At 35.9% G+C, this 8,622-nt stretch overlaps 3 protein-coding genes across 3 annotated transcripts in view; 2 read left to right on the forward strand and 1 right to left on the reverse strand.

Moving 5' to 3' along the window:
- The first annotated feature begins 188 nt into the window (after positions 1–188).
- LOAG_10387 (60S ribosomal protein L18a) lies at positions 189–1,662 on the forward strand. Its single transcript, XM_003145911.2, has 4 exons — positions 189–385; positions 547–726; positions 1,064–1,240; positions 1,444–1,662. Exons 1-4 carry the CDS (start codon positions 359–361, stop codon positions 1,600–1,602), a joined length of 543 nt encoding a protein of 180 aa, XP_003145959.1. The 5' UTR covers positions 189–358; the 3' UTR covers positions 1,603–1,662.
- A 111-nt stretch (positions 1,663–1,773) lies between these two features.
- Positions 1,774–5,930, forward strand: LOAG_10388 (NOP seven associated protein 1). Its single transcript, XM_003145912.2, has 9 exons — positions 1,774–2,085; positions 2,413–2,516; positions 2,623–2,750; positions 3,085–3,394; positions 3,845–4,001; positions 4,289–4,431; positions 4,793–4,906; positions 5,118–5,198; positions 5,437–5,930. Exons 1-9 carry the CDS (start codon positions 2,010–2,012, stop codon positions 5,620–5,622), a joined length of 1,299 nt encoding a protein of 432 aa, XP_003145960.2. The 5' UTR covers positions 1,774–2,009; the 3' UTR covers positions 5,623–5,930.
- Positions 5,931–5,935: 5 nt separating this feature from the next.
- Positions 5,936–8,622, reverse strand: part of LOAG_17352 (hypothetical protein) — a gene marked incomplete at its 5' end in the record, with an annotated part of 10,752 nt that continues 8,065 nt past the window's right edge. The window contains 7 exons of the mRNA XM_020450010.1: positions 5,936–6,083; positions 6,355–6,421; positions 6,532–6,701; positions 6,932–7,026; positions 7,474–7,565; positions 7,804–7,988; positions 8,065–8,146. Coding sequence (XP_020306383.1) covers positions 6,022–6,083; positions 6,355–6,421; positions 6,532–6,701; positions 6,932–7,026; positions 7,474–7,565; positions 7,804–7,988; positions 8,065–8,146 — 753 coding nt within the window. The 3' untranslated portion in view covers positions 5,936–6,021. The remainder of the gene's footprint in view (positions 6,084–6,354; positions 6,422–6,531; positions 6,702–6,931; positions 7,027–7,473; positions 7,566–7,803; positions 7,989–8,064; positions 8,147–8,622) is intronic.

Below are 8,622 nucleotides of genomic sequence, written 5' to 3' on the forward strand. Positions count from 1 at the left end.
TATATGTATATGGAGGAAATTTGATTACTATTGCTATAATTCCATTCCATCGTAAGAACAATAATTGAAAATAAAGTAAAAAATTTTTCTTTTTGAAATACAATAAATACCAGACGTTTATGGATTCCGGTCATGGTTCTTACTGCGCAGACATTAACTTAGGAATAGGACCGCAGAATTAAATAAGGGGGACTTTTCTCTTTTTTTTTCGCTTGCATCATTGTCATTGAAATAATGAAATTCCAAAGTCTCGGGTCGCGTTTACTACCATGCTGTTTTGTTGGCGCCGTTTGCATGTCTAAATAAAATACTTTACTATTAAATCGAATGACATTGAAAAATTAAGGAGTCGTGGAAAATGCCGACGAAGTCCAAGGGAGAAACGGTAAGTCTTTTCATGGAAGTCTATAAGTTTGCGATCTTTTTTCCATCTGAAAGTTTTCATTCAGTTCGATAAAAACCTCGGGGTAATTGGTTGCTGAGAAAGTTATCAGCCTATTTCCTTTTCTGGATCTTTTTTTTCTAAACCGAGTTTTTTCATTAAAGCTGAAGGAGTTTGTCGTGGTTGGACGTAAGTTGCCGTCCGCGAAAGAACATAATCCACCAATTTATAAAATGCAGATCTTTGCATCAAACCATGTGATTGCAAAGTCCAGATTTTGGTATTTCACCAGTATGCTACGACGGGTTAAGAAAGCAAATGGAGAAATTCTCGAATGCAAAGAAGTAAGTGTGGTGACATAATGGTCACTATTTTTAAAAAAAACCCGTAATTCTGCTTTGCCTTCTATCGTTCTTGTCCGTCAACAATTGGTAAGATCTTTATTCCAAAACTTTGGTATTTGAGTTCATTTTATGGTAAAATCGGAAGCAGGTTCTCTCGTATATAAACATTGAAATTTGATAGGCATATTGTGGCGGAGGGATAGCTTACTTTGGCATTACTTGATAAACTGCACGGCTTATACCGTTTTATCTTTTATTTACGCCATGATCTTAAATGCATGCATAAAGAAATGGGACTGTGTAATGTAGTACTCTTCTACGCCTGCGTATTTTATAGGTTTTTGAAAGGAGACCAGGATACATCAAAAATTATGGCATTTGGCTTCGGTATGACTCACGCACTAATCATCACAATATGTATCGTGAGTACCGCGACAATACTATTGCTGGAGCCGTAACACAGTGTTATCGGGATATGGGTGCACGTCATCGGGCACAAGCTGACCGAATTCAGGTTTTTACCCGGTTTCATTTGAGAAAACAAGTCATTTAATTCTTTTTGTACAGTGATATTGATAACTTTTAATAGTGAGTGACAAAATGAAATGATAAAATAGCGAACTTTGGCTTTAAATTCATATCCCTCTATCTTCGCTATTCCAAAAGCTGTCTACAGTTATATTTTGAAATTAAAAAGCAAGTAGCATTTACCTGCAGATCATCAAAGTACAAGTGATTAAAGCATCTGATTGTAAACGAGCGGCCGTTAAGCAATTTCACAATTCGAAAATTTGTTTCCCATTGCCACATCGTATTGCAAAGAGAAGAAATGCTGCTGTCTTCACTACTCGTCGTCCAAGAACACATTTCTCATAAATACGTTGTTTTGTTATTGTTGTAAGAATAAAGGAGTTTTGAATTTGGCACATGCTGAAATGTTTGGAATAAAGTTTATTCAAAATATACCTGTTTTATATCTTTTCGCGGAGTCGCACTCCAGTAATTTAGATTTCTGAGAATGACTTGGAGATACACTTTGGCTGTGTCGGGGTATTGCAAAGTATGTCTCGCTGGGTATTTATTTGGATAAGATAGTATTGATTTTACTTTCTAAGATAACGGAGAGGTAATTAAACCAATGGGGACAAACTATTTCAGTGGGGAGACTTGGCTGACGTTTCCCAGGTACTTTCTTATCGTGGGGAAGTCCGATGTTTTGGTGAATAGGGTTTGAAATTCCAAATCCAAAATCGGCTTCCCGCACTGATGACTTGGTGCGTCACATGTTTTCTGAAATTGCAATTTTAGATTGTAGCGGGATGGATTGCTTCGTTGGTGCATCGACGGGTGCTTTGAAAGGTAGGTCGAGACGTCCCGAATTATAAGTGGCGGTTTGCTATGTTAACTTGGAATCAGTTGAATAGGTTGTTGTAGCTAAAGGTATTGGAGGTTCTCGAGAAATATATAAGAAATATTGATGTGATTGCTTGTATTATAATCCAACTGGCATCTATCACTATGGTTTTGTTGACATTGGCTCAATGAGGTATGTTGGTTGTCAATCTCCGGTAGGAAATTGATGGTGGCAAATACTGAATTGCAGTATATGTTTCCTGAAGCAGCAGTTTAAAACTGGCATAATAGAAATGATCGTGTGTTTGATATATTATCTGCAATCATTTCCAGGTATTTCTTTCAAGGACAATGCTTTCAGTAATATAAACCAGATTGCTTCATTGAAACCGAGGCAAGATGAGATAACCTGTATGAGCTGGACGAATGAGGATCAAGTGAGCGATTATTTATGATATCTAATTTTAGTTTTTCAACATCTCTACTTGGATAAGTTTTGAAAGAGATTTATATATTATGATGTTGAAATAAATTTCTTCTTAGACGGAATTGCTAACAGCCCAAATGGATAAGCAACTGAAATTGCTTGATACAACTTCGAACGAATACACGACACTCTTTACTTTGGAAAATGGGAGCGGTGCAATTAAGGGGATAAGAAGGACAGCAGTGTATGTTACTACAGTTGGTAATTACGTTCAAAGGGAATCAGGGGAGTGATCTGTTAGTGGTATATCTTAAAAGATTGTATGTAAAGAATAACTTCTTTTATTAAATCGAAGGAAGTAGTGCTCATTGGAAGGTTTACTTTGCAGTTGTTTTTTTTTTTGGAAATTCATGTGAAAAAGATGCTTAGATTTAAAATCACTATTTGTTTCAAATCAGTTCGGCCATTTACCCCACATTTTAGACTGATCCACGGAAATTAGTCGATAATTTTGTTTTTAGAATTTCAGTTTTTCTACAGTGTATGAGAATACTGGGATTCGAAAACTGATTTTCCAGGGGCACGTATATATCAGCAGTTGAGTCTGGCGAACTTTCTGTCTCTTCACCATCTGGAGAAATAGTTAAGGAATTGAACGCAGGGAATAATCTGATCGCGATGGTACCCAGCTGTGAACAAGAAGGACATTACGCAACCGGTGGTAAAGAGAACCCCTTAAAAATATGGGATATTGAAAAAGGCGAAAAAATTTTTGTTGCTAAAAACGTACGCCCAGATGAACTGCAGCTTAGAGTACCAATATGGGTTAATGATATACGGTTTATACCGAAGTCACAAAACGTTGTAACAGTCACTGGTAAACATCAGGTAATTAGTGGGTTTGTTTTTCAGGTTTTTAGAAAAAACTTTTTTGATTTCTTGCTAAAATTTAAAGAACTTTTTGGTACTGGCTTATGCCTCATTGCTGTTGTTGGTTAAGAGGTGGTAAAGTTGAGGAAAAACGGGGTATTTGTAAATTCCCAGAAAGTTAAAAGCTAGACAATTCAAAAGCTCAACCAGTGCGAAAAAGTTCATGCTAACAGCCATCAAACTATAAATCCAATGTACTTTGGTGGCTGCTATCGTGAACGTTTTTCACTACACGTGTGTACTGTACCGTATATTTGTTATGACTGTAAAACACATTGTCATGGTGGCGGGTGGAATGCATTTGGCTTCTTTTAATCAGCAAATTAAATTACTCAGGTTGAAAAGTTGCACGAAGCATTTATAATAATTTGGTCGCTGTAAGTTGCTAATTTGAATCCTCAATTGCAGATAAGACTTTATGATCCTCGCACACAGCGGAGGCCGGTGAAGGAAATGATGTGGGCAGAGGAACCGCTGACGGCAATGTCTTTGTGTCGGAACGAAATGCAAATAGTTGCTGGCAATACTCGTGGTGATATAGGATTATTTGACTTGCGAAACAAAAGTAAGATTCAGCTCTTTTTCACTTACAATTTTTACAAATTCTCAAATAATACATGAAAGGCGTGGGCTGTAGAGGGGTAAAAATTACAATTAGACGTTATAGTGATGAGAACAGTACCATTACAAATAGGGCATCCATGAACTGATATAGGATGGAGAGAAATCCCTGACAATGTTTCTTTCTATTTACGAGAGTTTTCGTACAACTTGGAATGCCCTGCAGACTTCGCTAGAATATTTGGGAATCCTTTTTTCAATTGATTAATAAGGCTTCTCTGTCTTTTCCAGTGCATATGGTATGTAAATATAAAGGTTGTGCTGGTTCTGTTAGTGGAATTGATGCGCATCAATCAGCTGAATATATCGCCTCTTGTTCTCTTGATCGCTTTGTAAGACTGCATGAATTGAACTCAAAGAAGCTTGTCAAAAAGGTCATTAATTGGAAATGTAGCTATTAAATTTGTTAAGACTTGTTCCTCATATCTTAACTTTTCTACAGCAGTTTCACAGCATTTGAATAGTCACCTCAGCACTGCAACATTATAAAATCATTTATAGAATTCGAGGTTCAAAATTTCCATTGATTAAACATCTAATTTTTTCCTCTTATTTGGAGGTCAGATTCAAGTTTAGTTGGCATCAAGTTAATGCATTTTGGAACTGTGCAATACTGAAGGTTTTTTGGCAAATGATAGGTTGTTTGCTGAATCGTTCATTTGTTTCTGATTTCAATTCTAGATAGGATTAGTTTCCTCCTGATCAGTACTTTTAAATTAATCTGCATTTTTTCAGGTTTATTGCAAAGCTCGTTTGAATCGAATTTTGCTGCGTGATAAACTTTCCATCCTTAATAACGAAGATGGAAGTAAGCGAAAAGTGGAAAATTATGATTGGCAGGAAATAAAGGTAAAAAATTCGGGTGGTGTCCGTTAGTTTTTAATTAAAGTCATGTTTGAAGTTGCGATACTTTCATGTCTTGACGACACTGATTTTGATTAGTAACTTTGCCGGATCGGTGATCTTAAGTAGATATAATTGGAAACTTCTGCATGCAGCTATCGGTTTAGCATCATTTTCAATGGTTCAAGACTCTTTGACAATTAAATCAATTCTTTAGGAAAGTGGAAGTAGTGAGGATGAAACTTTGTGGAATGACATGAACCAGAATAAGGAAAGACAGATGAAGAGGAAATTAAGGGTATGTCTTTGTGATTGCTTTGGCTCAATTTTTAGGTTTTGGAGATGCATCGGATTTACTCTAGTACGACTACTAAAACCGCGAATTTTATTCAAATCAGGAACAGAGTCTTGCAAAATCCAGTGAATTAGATTTAAATTAGACACAGGCAATTTAAAGTTTGGAAGGCGAGTTGACTCTTGCAGGAAAATGCAAATTTGCTCCTTTCTCCATCTTTGGTTTCAATTTCATGTTGCAGGAGGATGATCTCGAGAAAGTGGTCAAGAAACCAAAGTTTTCTAAAAGGAGAAAACGAAGACGCGATATTTCGAAATCAGACATTTCAAAACGAAAGAAGTTGATAGCAGGGCCAAAGAGAAAGAGCGAAAGTACTGATGAGACAGCAGTCATGCTTCCGTTTAAAAAATTAATTCAGACCGTTTAGTTCTTATAATTTGAAAGCGGGTGATATTGCCCTTGTAATTTGGTTCGCTCACTTTTCTTGAAATTTAGAAAAGACTAGTTTGTGTCCAGTAGAGTCAGAGGGTGTCTAGGAATGTTAATGGATGGCACAGATTTTCTGCTCCGTCGTCGTTCATTTGGACTACTGCATTGTTCAATGAATTTACTGAAATTGTCAGATCCGTCCCTTTGTTGTGGATGGAACCTATAAAGGATGACATTTCAGCATAAGCCTTAGATAAGTATTTATAAGTTTAAAAGCCTCTCCGCCTCGATTTGATCTCTTTTCTGGCTCGGTGACCTGTTTTATGTTTTATATTATGTTTATTTGTTATGGAATATGAAAAGAAACAATATTATGTATAAAAACAATGAACTGAACTCAAAAGCAAATTTCAAGTTGCCATAGAACATTCCTGATCTGCGGTCGCATCAGTTCCGATTCTGGAAATGAAAATCATGTTTACCTCTGTTTCTGTATGTTTTGTCCTTAATTTAAATTCTGTAAACCATCTACCAAAGTTTTGCCGAGTTAAGGCGGTTAACTTCAAAACATAGTGAAGTGCTCTGCTTCACATCTACAGATGTCTCTTATGTACGGGACATCTTCTCTTTCTCTTTAACAGAGAAAGAGAAGATGTCCCGTACATAAGATACTTCTACAAATAGTTTTATAATTACATAAGGTACTTCTACAAATAGTTTTATAATTTACCAAACGGTATCCTATCTGGCATACTGTTTCCTTCCGGAAGTTTGATAGTACCATTCTCGTCACGATACTGAAAAAGTATTCATTTAGCATGGAAATTAGGATATAAATAGAGTATTTATGAGTGCGTAAAACACAAGGTAAAACTTTGGAAATCTTTAGAGGTTGGGTTTAACGTACAATTTCTCTGAAGGGTCCTGGTATCATATGTGGGGAAAGATAAGTTGGCCAAGCTATTCCAATTGCTTTGTGCGTAAGTTTTATCAAGGTAAGAAACCGGATTTGCAAAGCACGTGCTTCTTCAATGGCGTCGACAGCTACTAGAGTAGGCAGTAGAAGAATTAATTCGTCTGAAATAAATTAAGTAGTAACTGCATAAGATTCAGCAGTACTTCGTACTAAATGTTAACGCAGAAACTACTAGGATGGGTCGTACACTTCATTTCAGAACAGTTGTTCAATTTGTCTTCTATAACTGAAAGCAAATAGCAAAGTATCTGGTTCTTCTTACCTTGAATCATATGATTAAAAAGTGAAAGACTTTTTATTGAACAAGATAAACTCAAAGCGAACTAAATACCTTGTTGAGAATCGATTAGTGAAACAATATCTTTCAAAGCATTCAAAAGCGCTGCATCCTCATACTGCGTACCTTCCTTCAGCACTTTTTTCTTCCTTTAACAGCATGAGAGAAATTTAGTAAATGAAATGGGATGCATTAGGATTTTTTCTCTTTTTTGTCCCACTATTCATGATAAGAGTGACAATAAAAATAATATTCAAGACTATAGAATCCAAATGATACAAAGATCCTTTAGTGATCGACCATGGTTCAGATTACAGCTCTGTGGTCATGACATGAACCACTGGAATTATAAAACTCCCTTTAACTGAAATGTTAACATGTCATCAAGTTGGCCAAATCAAAGAAAGACATGGACTTGCATAGATAAAAACCGAAATGATTGGAGTTGCTTGCTATATCTTAGCATGAAAACAGTAAAGGATGTGTTTTTTGTTTTATTACAAGAGTGATTTCTCTACACTTCAAGTACAAAATGGGTAGGAAATTATATGAAGTATCGACTTCTATTTAGATATCAACCAGTCAGAATCACTCACTTTTCAATATGCTTTCGACGACGAGCTGAAGCCGCAGAAGCTGCTGAAATCTTTGATATATCACTCAATGCACTGGATGTTTCGCTAAAAACCTAAATAAAATTTTATTCTTTTGTAATTTTACCACTTCAATCTTCCAAAAATTTTAAATGAAAAAATGCCAGCGCTATTTAAAAAATATACACTATTACACTATTAGTTGACTGCGAAAATATTAAATAAAGATGAATAGCAATGATGTTAATGGAAACGTCTTCATTTATAGCATGAACTACGCCACCAAACAGCACTTTCTTCAAAATTAATTTCAAAGAAACAAAAAAAACTTACTTCTGACATTGCCAAATCTTGATTTTCAAATCGCTCAACAGCTACTTCCAGCGATTTTTTTTTATTCTGTCGAACTACTTCCAAACGACAGCAGTACTGTTCCAGTAAGTTCTCCCAGTTTTTTATACCTTGTAAAATCTGTTCATAACGAACGGAAGCTGCTTTAGCAACAGTTTTTGTCAGTTCTGCAAAAAAATAACAATGCCAATATCAAGCATCCTACCACATATATATATAAGCCTTGGAATATAAAAAAATTACCTTCATCCCTGAAAGCATGATTCATGGCAAAATCCCAAGCGTCCGCCTTACAGTAATATTCCACTATCTGCATCTTGTTAGACTAAAAAAGAAAACTTGCTATTCTTTGAGACCTCCCTTTCATACTAATACAAATTTTCTTTTATACTTCTATTGCTGTTCACATATCAAAAATCGCGAATTATATCAATCTTTATCAAACTACAATTCATAGCAACAATGAACCATTATGCAATATTGCCAATATCAGAGATCAGGGAGAGGTAATTAACCTTGTTTATGCTAATTAACCTTCTTATTTAGCTTCTTATTTACAAATGTAAACTTGATGAAATTTGATTTTTCTAGCAACTTCCATACTTGGTGTAGCTTTACCAACCGTAGTTCCATCATCTTCACCAGCTCCACCACCACCACCTCCTCCACCTCCACCACCATCATCAGAAACCTCCGGTGGACCGCCACCTCCTCCACCGCTTCAACTAAATGCCAAAGAGTCTAGATTGTTATCAAAGAAAAAACTAGACATACCGAAAGTATTGAAACCGAAAGCTATGC

This window comes from Loa loa (assembly GCF_000183805.2).
Source record: "Loa loa unplaced genomic scaffold supercont3.64, whole genome shotgun sequence".
NCBI lineage: Eukaryota > Metazoa > Nematoda > Chromadorea > Rhabditida > Onchocercidae > Loa > Loa loa.